The sequence below is a fragment of the Tasmannia lanceolata genome, unplaced genomic scaffold (assembly GCF_043159265.1).
Source record: "Tasmannia lanceolata isolate RefF3 unplaced genomic scaffold, GAP_Taslan_0.1 ptg000012l, whole genome shotgun sequence".
NCBI classification, from domain to species: Eukaryota; Viridiplantae; Streptophyta; class Magnoliopsida; order Canellales; family Winteraceae; genus Tasmannia; species Tasmannia lanceolata.
In genome coordinates this window covers 28,459,318-28,479,777 of record NW_027518689.1, presented here as the reverse complement: position 1 = coordinate 28,479,777, position 20,460 = coordinate 28,459,318, and the positions used below count along the sequence as shown (strand labels likewise).

General features: G+C 39.0%; 1 protein-coding gene across 9 annotated transcripts in view; it reads left to right on the top strand.

The window, feature by feature from the left end:
* The first annotated feature begins 6,487 nt into the window (after positions 1–6,487).
* Positions 6,488–20,460, top strand: part of LOC143887793 (uncharacterized) — a 34,743-nt gene continuing 20,770 nt past the window's right edge. The window contains exons 1-3 of one of the 9 annotated variants that reach the window (XM_077391975.1): positions 6,488–6,719; positions 8,196–8,290; positions 14,400–14,442. Coding sequence is in view for 2 of the 9 variants with exons in the window: in XM_077391969.1 (XP_077248084.1) it covers positions 10,527–10,536 (10 nt within the window). In the remaining 7 variants the exon portion in view is untranslated. Of the gene's footprint in view, positions 6,720–8,195; positions 8,291–9,542; positions 10,537–14,380; positions 14,443–20,460 lie in introns of those variants that run through there. The other 8 variants (XM_077391971.1, XM_077391976.1, XM_077391973.1 and 5 more) reach the window with 8 other exon arrangements.

The following is a 20,460-nucleotide window of genomic DNA, read 5'->3' as shown; positions in this document are numbered from 1 at the left end:
CAGCTGTACAGATAGTTTATCTGTGCATGGCTGCCACAAACCATGGGAGGGCCACATTTTTGGAGGGATCCAAAGCGTTCATTTGGAAGGCCCTTCCATGGATAGGGTGTGTACCGACAATTAGCCCTATAGGATCATCCTAACCCAATTAAAGTTGGAGGGGAAAATGGACAGACATTGTTTCTGCCCATTTTTTCCCTCCACAAATGGCAGGGTTAGGATGATCGTATAGGGCTGATTTTTGGTACACACCCTATCCATGGAAGGGCCTTCCAAATGAATGCTTTAGATCCCTCCAAAAATGTGGCCCCCCATGGTTTGTGGCAGCCATGCATAGATAAGCTATCTGTGCATCTGCACACAAACCATTTCATCACACACACACACACACACACACTAGTGGGACACCCCCGTGCATCCACCCCGTGCGATGCACGGGGAGTGGGAAAAAATTATATTTAGCTTCTCATGATAGACAATAGAGAAACTGCATATTACGGAAACCTTATAGATCGGAGGGTTGCGATCATCCCATCGAAATGATTTTGGGGGCACAACCTATTTGCATCGCGGCCCATCAAATGGCTTGCTTGGATCATCCTATGGCGTTGACCGTAAACTTCATTTGAAAAATATGGGTGGGGCCTACAATTTGGCCTTAATGTTAATGCACGACCCACACCATAGATGATCACAACTCTCCAATCTATAGAGGTTTTCGTAATTTGCAGTTTTTCTTTAGATCGGAGGGCTATGATTATCAAATGGAGACTTTTGGATAATGGGTGGTGCGTACAATTCATTTTGAAAAATACAGGTGGGGCCTACCTTGTTCAAAGATTTGAAGAAATTAATTTTTGGGCCCACCAACTGTGGGGGATAGACCAGTTCAAAGATTTGAAGAAATTAATTTTTGGGCCCATCAAAAAGATTTTGAAAAATATGGGAGGGTTTGACCCGACCTGTACGGGTCCGGGTGACACGGGCGAGGTCAAAATGACTCGGGAAAATTTACGGGTCACGAATCTTGGACCTGTACCCGGCCCAAGAACTGTACGGACCACATCATAGGTTGATCTAAACTGTCCATGTGATGGAACACAACATCAATACATTGTGTCCGTAAAATCATTTCCATAGGCTGATCCTAGCCCTCCAATCTATAGAGGTTTCCATAATATGTTGTTCTTCTGAAGGTGCCCGAAATTCGTAAATATGTTTCAAGACGGAATTCGTAATATCATAAAAAAATTACTAAGAAAAAGTGGTTTTTTCGTAATTGTCATATTTCGATACCTCTTCTTTGTAGTTTTTCTGTAATTGTCATATACAGGTACCCGTTGTCTGTAATTTCCCTCCGAAACTTTACTCCGTAATGATTATTATTGCTAGCTTCTTTGCGTACTTATTATTGCCAGTTTTTCACCACGTCTAATAAGACAAATCTCTGAACACATACAATTGCAAAGAATGGGCGAGACGTAGCCTTTGAAGAAGATGGCTAGAAAATCATGATTTGCTTTTTCAAATAATGCCGAAAAATGGGTAGGATTGAAATTATATGGCTTTAATGGGTGCCTTTGTTAAAAAGCATAAAGGAGGGGGTAGGATTGAAAATATGTGGGTTGAATGGGTGCCTTTGTTAAAAAAGGTCAAAAAAGTGATGTGTAATTCTCACAGAATTTTGGGAGAAATTCAAAATTTCAAAAAATTCAAGAAATATGTGAGTTGTATCTGTTCCATACTAGTAAAAAACCCCGTGCGATGCACGGGCCGACAAAGAACTGTACGGACCACGTCATAGGTTGATCCAAACCGTCCATGTGATGGAACACAAAATAAATAGGTTGTGCCCCAAAAATCATTTCCATAGGCCGATCCTAGCCCTCCAATCTATAGATGTTTCCATAATTCCTCTTATCTTAAATCCGATGGTCAAGATCACCCTATAGTTTTTTAATTAAAAAACCATAAAGGAGGGGGTAAGATCGAAATTGTATGGCTTTAATGGGTGCCTTTGTTAAAAGCATAAAGGAGGGGGTAGGATTGAAATTATTTGATCTAATGGGTGCCTTTGTTAAAAGCATAAAGGGGGTAGGAATGAAATTTTCTCGGTGAAAAGATGCGGATGGCAACTGTTGCTAGAAAAAAAAAAGTAATCATTACAAATAAAAGATCCTTCGTGCAAAGATGCGCATGGCAAATGATGGCAAATGTTGGTAGCAAAAAAAAAAAATCTCGTAATCATTACAAAAAAAAGTACATAAGCTAAAGTTATAAAGTTTTCAATGAAAAATTACCTATAAATGGTTACAAAGTTTTTAAATTACGAAAAAAATACGAACAACATGTAGTAATATATGAAAATTACTAGAAAAAAGTCAAACATCTCTGACATAACTATACACAGAAATACAGTGTATATCTTTCGCTTTAAAAGGAGGTATACACAGAAGCTGCATGTATATGGGGTAAATTGAGGGGACGTATTCCTTCCTATACACAGAAATACAGTGTATATCTTTCTCTTTAACAGGACGTATACACAGAAGCTGCATATATATGGGGTAAGATTGAAATTATATAGTTGAATGGGTGCATTTGTTCAAAAAAGTCAAAAACTTTGACTTGTAAATCTCACAGAATTTTGGAAATATTCAAAAAATTCTCTAATTTCTCTTCTGCTATAATATATATATATATATATATATATATATATATATATATATATAAGGAAATGGTTTGTGTGCAGCTGCATAGATAATCTATATGTGCATGGCTGCACAAACCATGAGGGGGGGGACATTTTTTGGGGGATCCAAAGCATTCATTTGGAAGGCCCTTCTATGGATAGGGTGTATACCAAAAATCAGTCATTTAGGATCATCCTAACCCTGCCATTTGTAGAGGGAAAAATGGGCAGAAACAGTGTATATCCATTTCCCCCTCCAACTTTGATTGGGTTAGGATGATCCTATAGGTAGTACACACCCTATCCATGGAAGGGTGTTCCAAATGAATGCTTTGGATCCCACAAAAAATGTGGCCCCACTATGGTTTGTGCAGTCATGCACAGATAAGTGCACAGATAACTTATCTGTGCAGCTGCACACAAACCATTTCCTCTCTCTCTCTCTCTCTATATATATATATATAGTATATATATATATATATATATATATATATATCTATATATATTATAGCAGAAGAGAACTTAGAGAAGTTTTTGAATATTTCTAAAATTCTGTGAGATTTACACGTCACAGTTTTTGACTTTTTTGAACAAATGCACCCATCCAACTATATAATTTCAATCTTACCCCATATACATGCAGCTTCTGTGTATACCTCCTGTTAAAGAGAAAGATATACACTATATTTCTGTGTATAGAAAGGAATACGTCCCCTCAATTTACCCAATATACATGCAGCTTCTGTGTATACCTCATTTTAAAGAGAAAGATATACACTGTATTTCTGTGTATAGTTATGTCAGAGATGTTTGACTTTTTTCCAGTAATTGTCATATATTACTACATGTTGTTCGTATTTTTTTCATAATTTAAAAACTTTGTAACCATTTATAGGTAATTTTCCATTGAAAACTTTATAACTTTAGCTTATTTACTTTTTTTTGTAATGATTACTTTCTTTTTTTTTGCTACCAACATTTGCCATCCTTTGCCATGCGCATCTTTGCATGAGGATCTTTTATTTGTAATGATTACCTTTTTATTTTATTTTCTAGCAACAGTTGCTTTTCACCGAGAAAATTTCAATCCTACCCCCCTTTATGCTTTTAACAAAGGCACCCATTAGATCAAATAATTTCAATCCTACCCCCTCCTTTATGCTTTTAACAAAGGCACTCATTAAAGCCATATAATTTCGATCTTACCCCCCTCCTTTATGGTTTGTTAATTAAAAAACTATAGGGTGATCTTGACCATCGGATTTAAGATAAGAGGAATTATGGAAACATCTATAGATTGGAGGGCTAGGATAGGCCTATGGAAATGATTTTTGGGGCACAACCTATTTATGTTGTGTTCCATCACATGGACGGTTTGGATCAACCTATGACGTGGTCCGTACAGTTCTTTGTCGGCCCGTGCATCGCACGGGGTTTTTTACTAGTATATATATATATATATATATATATATATATATATATATATATATATATATCAGAAGAGAAAATGAGAGAATTATTTGAATTTCTCTCAATTCTATGAGAATTACACATCAATTTTTTTCACTTTTTCTAACAAAGGCACCCATTCAACCCACATATTTTCAATCCTACCCCCTCCTTTATGCTTTTTAACAAAGGCACCCATTAAAGCCACATAATTTCAATCCTACTCCCTTCACAATACCTATTTTACCATTCTTTATGAATTTTTTATTATACATTTTGTCCACAAAGTCAACATGGTGGCGTTTTTTCTTTGCAAAATTACAGAAATGGGTGCATATGTTACATAATACTACGGATTTTTGTGAAAATATTACATAATACTACGGATTTAGGACACCTTTCAAAATATTGAAAGGTGTGCATCGCACAGGGTTTTTTATTAGTGTATATATATATATATATATATATATATATATATATATATATATATATATATATATACACACACTAGTAAAAAACCCTGTGCGATGCACTGGCCGACAATATTTTGAAAGGTGTCCTGAATCCGAAGTATCATGCAATATGTTTACAAAAATCTGTAGTATTATTTAACATATGCACCCAATCTGTAATTTTACAAAGAAAAAAGCCACCATGTTGGCTTTGTGGACAAAATGTATAATAAAAAATTCATAAAGGTAAAATAGGTATTGTGAAGGGAGTATGATTGAAATTATGTAGCTTTAATGGGTGCCTTTGTTAAAAAGCATGAAGGAGGAGGTAGAATTGAAAATATGTGGGTTGAATGGGTGCCTTTGTTAGAAAAAGCCAAAAAAAGTGATGTGTAATTCTATTAGAATTTTGGTAGAAATTCAAATAATTCTCTCCTTTTCTCTTCTGCTATATATATATTAAAAGGTTTCTGCGCTTGAGTGCAGATAAGCTTATCTACACTCGAGTGCAAAAATAGGGGTGGGCTCACATTTTGGCGGGGGGATCCAAAGCATTCATTTGGAAGGCCCTTTCACGGATAGGGTGCCCACCAAAAATCAGCTCCATTGGATCATCTTAGGGTGTCCATTTGTGAGGTGAAAAAATGAGCAGATTAGTGGACAAACAATATCTGTCCATTTTCGCACCCACAAATGGACACCATATGATGATCTAATGAAGCTGATTTTTGGTACACACCCCATTCATGATGGGGCCTTTCAAATGAATGCTTAGGATCACTCCAACAATGTGTCCCCACCATTGTTTCCTGCACTCGAGCGCATATAAGCTATCTGCACTCGAGCACAAGAACCCTTTTCCAATATCGGGTTTCTAGTAGAGTTTTTTGTTTCCTGATTTTTAGCCACTTCGACACTAGTTTCCTGATTTTTAGCCACTGCGCTAGCTCAACCCCTCTCACCACTTAGAGCTGCTAGTTTATCCTTAAAAAAATTCATGGCAGCCAATGTCCCCTCACAGTTAAAAAAGAAAAGAAAACTCCCTCTTTTGAAGAAAATGTTTAAAACATGTTTTAAATGTATTAAATGCGTTTTGGCTAACGTCCCAACTTTACCCCTCACTATATTTTGTAAATTACAAAATTTTAAGGGAAATGATAAATGCGCCTCTTTTCATTACTAGGGACACCCAGCAACAAGCAACAATGTACCAATGACTGCGGAGGGGCTGATGTACTTCACTTCGTAAGGATTCAACGAATTTGATTGCCACATACACTGCAGTTGGGTGTCCCAAGTGATGAAAAGAGACGGATTTATCATTTCCCAATTTTAAGGGAAGTGATAAATCTGCCCCTTTAGATTACTTAGGACACCCGGCAGCAGTGTATCAATGAGTGCAGAGGGGATGATGTACTTCACGTCAGAAGGATTCAACAGGGCTGATTGCCACATACACTGGCCCCGGGTGTATCAAGTAATCAAAAGAGGCGGATTCATCACTTCCCAATTATAAATATATTTTTTTTGTGTTTCTGTTTTTTTTATTTTAGAACCAACAGCGTATTAAACTCGAATTTTTCCTGTACTTTTTTTTTTCCCGCCTAATCACCTTTTGCTAACTATGCTTAAGACTCAAGACTCAAGACTCAAGACTCAAGACTCAAGAGAGGATATTACAGGAAACTTTTTGGAGGGTATTAGGGGAATCATCAAGGGCGTTCTGGAAACCTTCTTTACTTTGGGTTTCGTAAGAACCAAAGGGCTTCCAGAGATGTGTTCAACAAATACTTCCATTTGCCATAAAAAGCGGGCCCAGCAAAGACGAGAAGGGTTCTATTTCTTCTCACTACTCGAAATATCCGAATAGAGACGATACAGGTTCTATCTCACGTCCTTTCCCGATATGTACAAAAGGACAAAAGGTTACTGGCACATAAGTGTCCACGTGGCAGGAGGTTGTCCGCCAAAAATAGAAAGCTTCAGAAGCTCTATTTGCAGGACGCATGGCAGCCAGAAACTGAACAAATCCCCACTTTATTTTCCTTGTTTTTATTAATGGAGTTTTAGGCCTTGCTTGAGCAAGAGAAAATGCATAGTAATTGCATGGATTTGAGAAATTAGAGGTATGTTACAGACCCACCCTTGCTTTTTTATTCTTTATTTTTTTTCATGTTTCTCTTGGTGGGTTTTTTTTTTCTTTTTCTTTTTCTTTATAGCTCTATTTTGTGATTGCCTTTTGTGTAATTCCTCTCTTGCCTGATGTTTTTCTCTTTATCATGGCTTCATTGTTTCATTTTTATTCGTGGGTATTTGCGTTGTTGTCCTGTTGAATTTTGCATTTTTGGGTTTTCTCTTTTTCTCTTAATTATGAAAAATTTATTGGGTTTTTTTTCTTCTGCAATTTCAGTAATCTGGATTGCTGTGGGGTTGCATCTCTTTTTTTGAAAAATGGAAAAATATGAAAACCCTTTACATGGGAATAGAATTGTGGATTTACTAGTCTCTTTGGATTCAAATCGTTGCTTTGAAGGATTGCGCTTAATTTTTGTGGTTTTCTTTTTATTAGTGATTTATTTTGAGATTAAAAATGCAGGCTTTACTGGATTCATTTTCAAATAATTGCATTTAAGAGTAGTTACAGTTAAGAATAATTCTAGTACGTGAAGCAAAAAGTCTCCTGAAAAATTGAGTTTAGACTATCACTCATCATATAAAGAGTTTCTATGATTAGATTAATGTTAGAAATTCTTTTGGTTAAACTTGATGCGGACTATTGACAATGGGTAGGGGTGCAACTCGGGCCGCGTAGGGTCGGGTTGAGGCCAACCCAAACCCCACCCGAGGAACCATTTCCTCAACCCGACCCTGACCCGATCCGAGTGCCAACCTGGTGGGGTTCGACCCGACCCAACCCGAGGAACAATTTCCCCAGCCCGAAACCAACCCGACTTTCAAAGGCCCAAAATCCATTGAGCTTTGAATAAATTGGAAGGGTGAGAAAAGGGCTAAAATGAGAACAAGGACATTGATTTTAGAATAGACCAAAACTAACTCCATGGGAAAGCTGAGAAAAAGCCTAGATGGAAGAGTGATTTCTACAAGGTGGGAATTGAGAGAAAAAAAAGGAGAAAGAGAAAAAAAAAGTAGTTGGGAACCTCTCTCTTCCGCGGCCTCAACCCCGCCCTCCTCAGCCCTGCCTACGACCTTTGAAGATATGGAGTTGTTAGCACTTAGAACTCCAGAAAGATGAAAGGAGGGTTGGGTTTAGAGTCAGAAGATGGGAAAGAGAAAAGGGGGGTTGTTTCCTAATTATGTTTGGGGTAAGTTACTATTACGTGCTGTAGTGTTGAAAAAATAACCTAAAAATGTTGGTTGTTTCCAAAACCTGTATAAATGTTTTTTTTGAAATGGCCTGTATAAATGTTATTTAAAAAAAAAGGGAATTGAAGGACGAAAATGCCCTGTTAAACCTTTAAGTCTTTAACCATTCAAAAAAAAAAAACAGAGAGTCTTTAACCATTCATTTTACCTTTTACCTTTTACTTCATCGAAGCATACGAGAACGGTCATTTTACCTTTTACCTTTTACTTCATCGAAGCATACTAGAACGAGGGTTTTCCGGCCAAATATTCTCTCCGACGATCGAAGACAAGCTCTCAGCCCTCTTCCTCCTTCAATCTCCCACTAAAGCAGGTACAAGCTCTCTCTCCTCTTTCCCTTACTGCTATTTTTTGAAGAGAAGTAGGTTTCATAAATGAATTTTTTTTTTATAAACATTAGGGTTGTTTTTTATGTCCTCTTCCTCGTCCAATCTTCCACTACAGTAGGGTTTCATTCAAAAAGAAGTAAGGTTTCCTTCTGCATATTTAAGAAGGGTTTGGAGCTCTCTCCCTCGTTCTCGAAGCCAAAACAATGTAGTCGAAGCAAAAAATAAGTACTCGAAGGCTTCGACTAACATTTTTTGGCTTCAAGTACTCTTTTTTTGCTTCGAGTAATATTTTTGCCTTCGGGTAATTTTTTTTGGCATCGAGTAACTTTTTTTTGGCTTCGACAAGCATTTTTGGCTTCAAATAATTTACTTTTTGCGTTGAATAACTTGTTTTGATGTGGCATGGAAGTAGAAGGCATGCTTGGGGGAGAAGATAGTGCACTTACACGAACTTCGTTCGGGGGCAATATTGATGAAGTTACATTTAGGGAATTAGAACCTTCATCTCTTCCTGGACTTACTTATGTATAGGCTTAAAAAATTGAACCCTCTATTATTATCCAAAAGCCTAAACGTTGATTGGAGGTCTATCGCCTTCCATCCCTTATTAGGCCAGCTAGGTTGTACCCGAATGTCTAATTCAGTCTGAGCACACGGTTTTAAACCCTCTAGAAATTGAAAGAGCTTGATCTTCGTTTGCAACATCATACAAAGTGGTCTGAAATTGATCGACAACATATCAGCATTTTATTGCTAACGAAACCTCACTTTCGTCTGTGATGATCTTACGGTGAATTAGAGGTTGAAATTCCCGTAAATTAATTGGGTGATTCACGGTTAATAAATTTCCTCTCTCCACTGACATAGTCGTACGAAATCCCCATCATAGTGCAATATAAAAGAAGACATTTATCATTTTCCGCACCTATCAAACCTGTAACAAGAGAAAATAGTTGTTAATCCATTCCAAAATAGATTAGTTGAAGACCAAATTTGGTTGCTTAGGGCCAAAATAGTTTAATCAAAGGCAAACTATGTTATTCGAATCCAAAATGGTTAGTCGAATCAAAAAATATATTACTCGAATCCAAAATAAGTTAGTCCAAGCCAAAAATAACTCAGTCGTAGCAAAAAATAGGTGGTTGTAGCCAAAATATGCCACCCAAAGAGCTCTCGCCAGCCAAAAGGGTAGTGGAAGCCAAAATGGCACTCGAACGGGTTATTCGATGCCAAAAATAGGTTACTCGAAGCTAAAAATATGTAGCTCGAATCCAAAATCGGTTAATCAAAGCCAAAAAGTGATTAGTCGAAGCCAAAAGAGGTACTCGAAGCCAAAACAAGTTAGTCGAAGTCAACTATAAGTTCCTCAAAGCCAAAAATATGTTATTCGAATCCAAAATGGGTTACTCGAAGCCGAAAATAATAGTCGAAGCGAAAATTGGTAGTCGAAGGCAAAACAAGTTACTTGAAGTATAAAATATGTTACTTGAAGCCAAAAATGCTAGTCGAAGCCAAAAAATATTAGTCGAAGCCAAAAAAAGTTAGTCGATGCCAAAAAAAAATTACTTGAAGGCAAAAAAAAAATTACTTGAAGCCAAAAAAAGTTACTTGAAGCCAAAAATATGTTAGTCGAAGCCAATAATAAGTACTCGAAGCCAAAATAAAAAGTAGTTCGAAACCATAAAAAGTAGTCCGAAGCAATAAAAAGTAGTTCGAAGCTTATTATTGGCTTCGAGCAGCTTATTTTTGTTCGACTAATCCTCTGTTCACTTTGACTAGACTATTTTGGCTTCGTGTACCTATTTTTGGCTTCGACTGATCCTTTTTTCGCTTCGACTACATTGTTTTGGCTTCGAGTACCTATTTTGGCTTCGAGAACGAGAGGGAGAGATCTCCAAACCCTTCTTGAATATGCAGAGGGAAGCCCTACTTCTCTTCGAATGAAACCCTACTGTAGTGGAAGATTGGAGGAGGAAGAGGACAAAAAAAACAACCCTAATGTTTATAAAAAAGTTTTCATTTATGAAACCTACTTTTCTTCAAACAATAATGTTGAGGGAAAGAGGGAGAGAGAGCTTGTACCTGTTTTAGTGGAAGATTGAAGGAGGAAGAGGGCTTAGAGCTTGTCTTCGATTGCCGGAGAGGAGAAGATTTGGCTGGAAAACCCTCATTCTTGTATGCTCTGATGAAGTAAAAGGCAAAAGGTAAAAGGTAAAACAAATGGTGAAAGGTATCACAGGGGCATTTTCGTCCTTCAGTTCCTTTTTTTTTTAAATAACATTTATACGAGTTTTGGAAACAACCAACATTTGTAGGTTATTTTTTCAAGAGTACAACACGTAATAATAATTTACCCTTATGTTTATTTGGTGTCAGAGTTAGAAATTGGGAAAGAGGAGATTAATATAAAAATATTATATGGAAAGTAACTCTCTTGGGTGGTTGTTGTACACGTGGAGGAAGATTGAATTCTACTTTATATGTGGGTATTGGAAGAAGTAAAAAATAATTAAAATGAGAGAAAAGAGAAACATTATCGACTAATGGCTGAAAAAGTTAAACTTTTGATTAAAAAGTAAGCTTTGAAAAGTAAATGACGCCATTGCCTTTGCTTATAATTTCAAAAATCTTTGCATTTTAGCATGGAGACTTCGGGTTTTGGGTTGGGTCGGGTTGTCAATGCCTTAACCCGAACCCAACCCGAAATAAAATCGGGTCAGCTTTCTTGAACCCTAACCGGACCCGAATTCTGACTTGCCCGACCCGACCCGAGCCAAAATCGGGTTGAACCCGTCGGGTTCGGGTCGAGCCCGACCCAAGTTTCACCCCTAACAATTGGATGGATTGGATCGGATCCATCAATGTCTAGTTCACGATCCACTTGGATCCTAATTGGATCGAATCCAAGTAGAAGAATTCCTTGAATCCTATCATCGGTGTTTGAATCCAACTCCGTTTGGATTCGGACCATCTAGGACCCAACAACAAAATAAAAATCTATTTTTGCTATCACTAGAAAATTTAAGCAATTAGTATTACTAAGTAGTGCAATGAGTGAATGTTTACATATTTTATATAAAATCACTGAAATACCCTTCTAATGTATGCTAGACCATTTTATAAAATCACTTTTATATTGAACCCTAGTCAAATATTTTGCTCATGTCCACAGATCCCAAATATGGATCCGTAATTTTTAGGATCCCAATAAAATCTTGAAATATGATCCATAAACGAATCTTCAGATTGAAATTAATGTCCTGATCCATTGCGACTCATGTTACATACATATAACCTCGTTAGCATATTCCCAATTTATTATGGTAAAGATGCTCAGCCGTGAACTCCATAGTGTTGTTGCCTTCATACTCCAGCCTTAAACCATAAAATGTTCTTCCCCAACAATAAAAACAATTATCGTGCTTAACTTTTGAGATCCCTTGGTGCATAATTTGGTTTCAACATGTTAACCTGCCAGAATTAACATCCTTCTCCTTGAAAGCATGTCCAGTATTGTACTTCCTTTCAATTATTTGCTATTTCCATCTTTAATTCCTGAATATTTCGAGCTGAGGTTTAGTACTCATCATGGCACTAGTCTGCATTTTTCCATCGTTGGGAATCAAGGAGAGCAATGCAACTCATGGACACTCCCATAATTTCTGGGGTATTTCCCTCAATTTCTTCCTTTAGAAAGGGTTGAGTAACATTACTAGTAGTATCAATCTTTTCTTCAATTCCTCATGCCTTGTCAATTTTCTTTACAGCTATCCTCACTGTTAGTTTCATGACACGTCAACCAAGAAAACAGCCGGTATTTTTATTGAGAGGTTATTATATTCTATAACTAGATCTGAAGAGTTCTTTGTATAAGGAAAAAAAGGGATATGTCTGTAATGTAGTTCTCATACCACTACTCAAGGATACAGATAATTAATTCTAATGAGTTACCCACTTGAATAATTGATGGTTGCATACTTCATCATGTGTCACATTTGCATTTGTCTTACAACCTCCAATTTTTATATTGATGTGTGATTTTTCAGCTAGCAAAACACCATAATATACTGATAAAGAAATTACATTCTAAGAAACAGAAAAAATACGTGCCATTTCCGAGAAAATGAAAAAAAGAAAATGCATCCTGTTCTGTGGCTTTTCTTAGTCAGGCATTCTACATATATGGGGTCGTGCCACTCTTATGCCAACTATGAAATGGCTAGGGACTGTTGTTATATATTAAATGGAAATCAAAATGGAATCCTAAATTTTACCTATAAAAATATGAGGCCTTTCATGAATGCAAATTACTATCAAATGGTTTAATGTATTTTGTAAATGAATCAGAAGCGTTTGAGCTGAAAACAGTGATGATAACTTGACAAATTTAGAAATCACTAGCTTTGGGATCTTTCAATGAAAAGTTAAAGGTGGTATAAGTTATCGCATCGTGGAAGCTGCCTGATGCTTTCAATACTAAATTTCATTGATTTATCATATCTTTACTAGTTCAACCATTGATTCTTGTACTCCTTTATCTTATGCAACAGATATATGTTTGGATCGGGACCAAGGCCATGTGGGTCGCATTAAGATTGCACATACATTTGCATGTGGAGACCTAAAATTGATCATTAGCATTACCCTACAATGATAGTTTGCCTAGTTATTCTCAAAACTTTAAATGTCTTGATGAGACTAGGTGAAACATAAAAAAACAGAGAATCTGCCTAGTTGTTCTCAAAACTTAAATGTCTTGATGAGATTGGGTGCAACATAAACAAAACAGAGACACTGTAAACTGTGAAGTGATGTTAGGTGGAACAAGTAGAGCAGATGTGGGAATGAGAGAAGAGGAGTGTGAGTAGATGCTAAAGGTGTGTTTGGTTGCACAAAAGCCAAGGAGGCTTAGGGATTTTGCTTGGCAATTGGGTGCCACATCAGCAAAATTCCCCATTTGGTCGCCAATATAGCATTGAAGTCCCTCGAGACTCCCTAGGATGTCTCCTGAGTAATTATTACTTGTTTGTTGATGTGGAATTCTTGTCCCCTCATAACATCCAAGCCAAAATCCACTAAAAGGGTGGAATTTTGCTTGAAATTTCTTGGTAGTGTCTCTCCCTCCCTCTCTCTCTCTATTCTTTCTCTCTCTCCCTCTCTCTCTATATATATATATATATATATATATATTGGTATTGACACCCCCTACTTATTCCCCGACTCTCTGAGTCTATGCCATCATTGCCATGCAACCAAACACTAACCACTATTCTCCAAGGTAATTCCCCATTTGGTTGCCAATATAGCGTTGAACTCCCTCGAAACTCCCTGGGATGTCTCCTGAGTAATTATTGCATGCTTGTTGACGTGGCACTTTTGTCCCCTTATAATTTTACTCATATGCATACTTTATAAGCGTCTCATTTTGTCGAAAACTTAAATTTTATTTGAAAAGGATATTATCTCTCTCACACACACACACACATGTATGTATGTGTTGCGATACCATGTTTTTCATCGTATAGAAAGTGATCTTTTTTTTTTTTTTTGTGTTTCCCAGATGAAAAAAAAACAAAAGAATAGACTAGAGACATGTAGAAAGAGAAAGTCAAACATTGATTATACAAATTTAACATTTTCTTTAAGTTTGTTATGTCTTTGCAAAGTTGTTGTTTTTTACTTTGTGTCATGTATTGTATTGTGGGATTAGTCTCAAATTCGTTTTTATAGACAGTCATACAAGTTTCCCATTCTAAACATAGAAATTTCAGGTGCACTGCAGATACTCTTGTTTATTATCTCAGGCTCTTTTTAAAAATTTGCCTGGTTGGTTCATAGCTTGACCAAGTCGACTTGGTTTTGAACCTATGTACTGAACATGCTATTTTTCTGGAGTGATTAAAAAAATAGACATACAGAAAAAGGATAATAAGTACCAAGTACATTTGTACTCTAAGTTGTTAAAAAACTTGTCTAACTTTCCATTACTCGGCCAATTTAATGAAATACTCACTATAATTATAATCACATATCCTCTCTTTTCCATCTTATTAACACTTTTTAAAGTATTGCAGTGGCTTGTTTGACTTGCAGAACCAAGAACAACTCAGCTAGGTTAACTTATTGAAGCCTCTAAGTGAGTGTCTGGTCAAGTTCAAGTTTTTGGTCTTTGAACTCAGATAGTCTTCATTTAGTATCTTGTGCACTTCGGAGTTTTATAAACCATTGTCAATATAGAATATTTGTCATCAGTGCCTTTGCTTAATCTCATATTTTATTTATTACTAACTTCTTAACGTATTGCCATGGTGGGTTGGATACGATTTGGTTTTTCTCACTGGGTCTTGTTAATGATTACATGACATTTTCTTAGAGCTCTGATCCTCTTTGAGCATTAGACACAGGAAAGCATGCTTCCTTTTTTTCTTCATCTTCATTGATCAATGGATAATATTCTATTGGCCTTCTTCACCTACATTAGACACTAGGTGCTTGATTGTGAGCTCAACAACAAAGTTTTTAGCCTAAACCGCCTTTTTTTTGGCTTGAAATGCACTAAATGTTGAATGAAATTCTTAACCAGTTCTTTGATCTTTCCCAAGCCTAATGATGCCACTGCTCAACTGATTCTTTGATTATTCCCAACCCCAATGATTCCACTATTTTGTGTGCCATACCAACTCTGACATGCATTACCCTATTGCTCATGGTCCTTGCACTTGATCAAATAGACTCAGACACTAGCACACCTGTTACCACTTACCAACAACTTGGCCCATGGGGACATGCCTCTTAGCTTTCTCTGTGGACGATCTTTGCTCAGATTGTTATGGGTGAGATCAACCCCAAGTATTGAGGATTAATTCAAATCAAAGAATGAAGTGCAAGAAGGTGAATAAGAGGAGGAGGAGAGAGAAATGTTAAGAAGGATCCATGTTTGCAACATTTAGCGAGGTGATCTGGCTTTGAGCACTCCGTTTGGACTGTAGTATTTCACTTCCTAAATTTCCTTCCCTCTATGGAGATAATAAGAACCTTATTCAGAATTCCTCCAATCTAATTTTCATGATTGCATGTGGCATATATGGAGGTGGACTATCATTATCTACACCAGTGCTATTACAGAGGATGGATCACATTACCATATATTTCTTCTACTCATCAACTCGCTGATCTCTTCACAGAAGCAATGACTTGCCAAGCATGATTTTTTCAATGACTCTTGCCAAGCATGATCTTATGATTCGCAAATTAATACCTCATGATCACCTAGTTCATCAATTTGAAGGGAAATGTGGAACACAGGAGGCTTATATACACCATTACAAGGTGTATATACATCATCTGTGTTGAGAGGGAAAAGTGAGAAAAGAGAAAAAGTGAGTTAGGGCTTCTCCCCCTCACTCATTTATTTATAATATAATAAAGAGATGTACAATGACTAAAATGACCATAGGCATATAGGCTTATTCTAACACTCCCCCTCAAGCTGGAACGTATAAATTATACATTCCTAGCTTGTTACATATATCACTAAGCTTGGAGTTATTCAATGGTTTTGTGAACATATCTGCCAACTGTTCTATAGAACGAGTGAATACAACGCGTATCTCTCCTTTCTGAATCCTCTGACGAATGAAATGACAGTCGACTTCGATATGATTAGTTCTCTCATGGAAGATAGGATTTGTCGCAATATAGATGGCTGCCCTGTTATCACAATATAACTGTGAAGGAGAGGGAAATCCAATACCAATCTCAGTTAAGAGTGACCTCAACCAAATAATCTCAGTCGTAGTATGCGCCATGGCTCTATATTCTGCTTCTGCACTCGATTTCGCAATGACATCCTGTTTCTTACTTCTCCATGAAACCAGGTTACCTCCAACAAAGGTACAATACCCGGTAGTCGATTTCCTATCCGCAGGAGATCTAGCCCAATCAGCATCTGAGAACCCCTCAATCCGTGTATGACCATGCCGTTTGAATAGTAATCCTTTCCCTGGAGCACCCTTCAGATACTTGAGAATTTGAACCACTGCGTTCCAATGAGATGTGCGAGGAGAGATCATGTACCGGCTAACTACCCCAACGGCGTAGGATATATCAGAACGAGTAACGGTAAGGTATATGAGCTTGCCCACAAGCCTTCTATACCTACCAGGATCTTTCAACAAATCACCCTCTTCTGGAACCAATTTCACATTTGGATCCATAGGTGCAGCTACTGGTTTCACACCAAGATTTCCTGTCTCTTCTAACAAATCAAGAACATACTTCCTTTGAGATAAAGATAAACCACGAGAGAAGTACGCAACTTCTATCCCAAGAAAGTATCTGAGACGTACCAAGTCCTTTGTTGCAAATTCTTTTTGTAAGAAGTCTTTCAATTTTTGAATTCCCCCTGAGTCACTGCCTGTAATAATGATGTCATCGACGTATACAATCAACATAATGCATCCTGCTGAGGACTGATAGCTGAATACTGAGTCATCTACAGCACACTGTTTGAGACCAAACCTCATAACTTCCTCACTAAATCTACCAAACCAAGCACGTGGTGACTGCTTTAACCCATAAATCGCTTTTCTGAGTCGACAGACAGATAAGGACAACTCCCCCTGAGCAACATAACCTGGCGGTTGCTCCATATACACTTCTTCAAGTAGGTCGCCATGCAGAAAGGCATTCTTCACATCTAGTTGGTGAAGAGGCCAACCATTATTAACGGCGAGGGAGAGTAGAACACGGACAGAAGGTATCTTCGCAACTGGAGAAAACGTCTCATGGTAGTCTACATCAAATGTTTGAGTGTAACCTTTTGCCACCAGACGTGCCTTCAGTCGATCAACCGTGCCATCAGGAAGATACTTAAGGGAGAAGACCCATCGGCAGCCAACTGGTCGAGCGCCGGCAGGTAGAGAGACAAGATCCCATGTGCTGTTGGACTGAAGAGCGCCCATTTCAAGGTCCATTGCAGCCCGCCAGCCTGGGTGGAGGAGAGCCTCATCCAAAGACTGTGGTAACACAGCAGAAGACATAGACAAGACAAAGCTTTTGAAAGGGAGAGTTATACGATCATAAGAAACGAAATTAGAAAGCGGGTGAGCAGTAGAATGGGAACGAGTACGGGAAGCAATAGGAGAATCAGATACCTGAGGAGGGGGTAAGAAGATCTCTGCCTGTGAGGACGATTTCTCGGCTTGCGAGGGACGTGCCTGCTGTGGACAACGTTTATATTGGACTGTAGTAGGCGGACGAGCTACCCTGAGAGCACACGAGTCGACCTGTCCAGAAGGGCAAGCAGGAGGATGTGCAATAGGAGTAGTAGGAATGGGAGAAAGCTCAGGAAGAGAAATAGTCACCTCAGGGTCTGATCTGACATTGGAAGGACCAGAGGAAGAGCCAAAGAATGGTTCTGATTCGAAAAAATGTGACGTCAGCTGATACATACCATCGGCGCAGACGTGGACTGTAGCAACGGTATCCTTTCTGGGTGCGAGAGTAACCCAGAAAAATACACCGTTCTGGACGAGGATCCAGCTTATCACGGCCAGGACCCAAATGATGAACAAAACATACGCAGCCAAAGACTCGCGGCGTAAGGGAGAATGGGTCCTGATGTGGATAAACTATGTGAAATGGAGAATCACCATGAAGCACCGAAGACGGAAGACGGTTGGATAGGAACAAGCAGTAAGAATGGCGTCAGACCAAAAGGATTTAGGAACCTGCATCTCAAAGAGGAGTGTGCGAGCCACCTCAAGTAGATATCGCAGTTTCCTTTCAGCGACGCCATTCTGCTGCGACGTGTATGCACATGATGATTGATGAAGGATGCCATGAGAAGAGAGATAGTCCTGAAAGCCATCAGTAGTAGAGAAAAACTCACGAGCATTATCAGTACGCAGGCATTTAAGATAGTACTAAATTGATTTTTTATTTCATCATGAAAATTTTTAAAAGCAGAGAAGACCTGAGAGCGGTCTTTCAGAAGATACAACCAAGTCATGCGTGAGTAATCATCAATAAAAACCACAAAGTAGTGGAATCCATTATTTGACGCGACCCGAGAAGGTCCCCATATATCGCAATGAACTAACTGAAATAAACTATTAACCCTAGTAACGACTCAGGAAGGGAAAGACACTCGATGATGCTTCCCGAGTTCACAAGACTGACAATGAAAATGAGAAATAGATCTAGGAACTAAAGATGTCTGCCGGAGACGCTGAAGGGAGGGGAGATCCAGTCGACAGTGCCACTGAAAGGCATCCACGGAACTGTGTAAGGCTGACGAAGAAGGGCTCCATTCAAGACGGTACAGGCCATCCACCTCACGACCCGATCCAATCGTCCTCCCAGTCAAAAGATCCTGAAAAAGACAGTAAGAAGGATAGAACGAGATAGAGCACGACATATTTTTTTGGTAATTTGGCTTACAGATAATAAACTAAAAGGAGACTTAGGTACACACAAAACTGCAGATAGAGGGAGATTAGGTGAAGGACAGGTGGTACCAATACCAGTAATAGGTGTAGTGGAACCATCAGCTAAAGTAATGGACTAAAAATCAGATGGAAATGAGCCAAAAGAAGAAAGCTGTGATGAGTTACCAGTCATATGGTTTGAGGCTCCTGAGTCAATAATCCAGGACCCAGAGTTAGAGAGTAACGTAGTGTGTGAACTACCTGGCTGGGCAAAGCCTGCAGTAGCCTGGGAGGCACTCTGACGAAGACGTTGGAGCTCCTCATAGTCTGCCCTGGTGAAGGAGAATGACCCATCAGCAGGAGTAGTGGCTATTGTGTCAGACGAACCAAAGGTGCTGAGGTGGGCTGATCGGGACGGGCGAAGCTCTGGATGCAGCGTATAACAAGTCTCAATGACATGGCCAACACGGCCACCACCACGGCCACTGCCAACACGGCCACCACCACGGCCACTGCCAACACGGCCACCACCACGGCCACTGCGTCCATGAGCCCGGGAAAAAGAACCACCACCCTGGGAAGGACGAGGACCACCACCTCCATCATATGCGGCAAGGGCCAAACTATCAGAAGTAGAACGGGAGGGGGTCACTCCAACACACTGCTAGGCGCGGAAATAGACCTCACGCAACGAAGGAATATCTCCAGAACCAAGAATCTGATGGCGCAGATGTGTAAACTCTGGGCCAAGGCTCTCAAGATAGTGTACGACACGAATCTATTCCCGTTGACGCCGGAGAACATGAACATCAGAGGTGAGGGGCATGAAGACATCAAGCTGCTGGCATAATGAAGTGAACTTCCCATAATGGGCCTCAAGTGACATGTCTCCACGACGGAGCCGCATCCACTCAGAGTAAGTAGAGCAGATGCGAGTCAGGTTCTCAGCCCCAGAATACGTCACGGCCGTGTGATCCCAGACCTCCTTTGCAGTCGGAAGAAGAATCATAGTAGAGTAAATGTCTGGAGTCATACTCTGCCATAGGAGACTCCGAATTAGCGCATCTTCCTGTTCCCAACGTGTATATAGAGGATCCTTTAGCGAGGGAGGATCCTCGCGAATAAAGCGTACTTTACCCCGGCCAAGAAGATATGTCTCAACCGCAACCTTCCAGGGTAAGTAGTTGGTTCCATCAAACTTGGCAATATTCAACCGTGGATAGGAATTTTCCACAGGTGCCAATTGAGAAGACGAAGAAGAAGCCGAGGGTGTGGATGAAGGATCAACAATTCCGGGAGGATCCATACTGATAGGAAATGTAGAGAAACAGAGAAACCACGACCCACAGCAAAAAAAAAGATGAGAAACGAATAGACAGAACCAACTAATCCCGAGAGTTGATCATATGACAATATCGGAAGGAAAGGACAAGAAACTAGAGAAGCCCATAAAGGAAGAGGGTAGGGAAAATGAAAGACAAAAAGAAGAAAAAGAAAGAAAGAAAAGTGTTTAGCACGTAGACGAGAAGAAGAAGGCTTCTAAAGAATGAAAAAGGGATGGTTCGGTTGGAGCGAGCGTGGGGAGGCTGACCTGGAATTGGTCCAAAACAGGGGATGTTGGCCTCTCTGCAAATCAGAGTTCCAGCAAAAAAAGTAAACAAAAAAGAAAAATTCTAGAAAAATTTTGGGGGGTTGCAAATCAGGTTTCCAAGAAAAACTTTTCC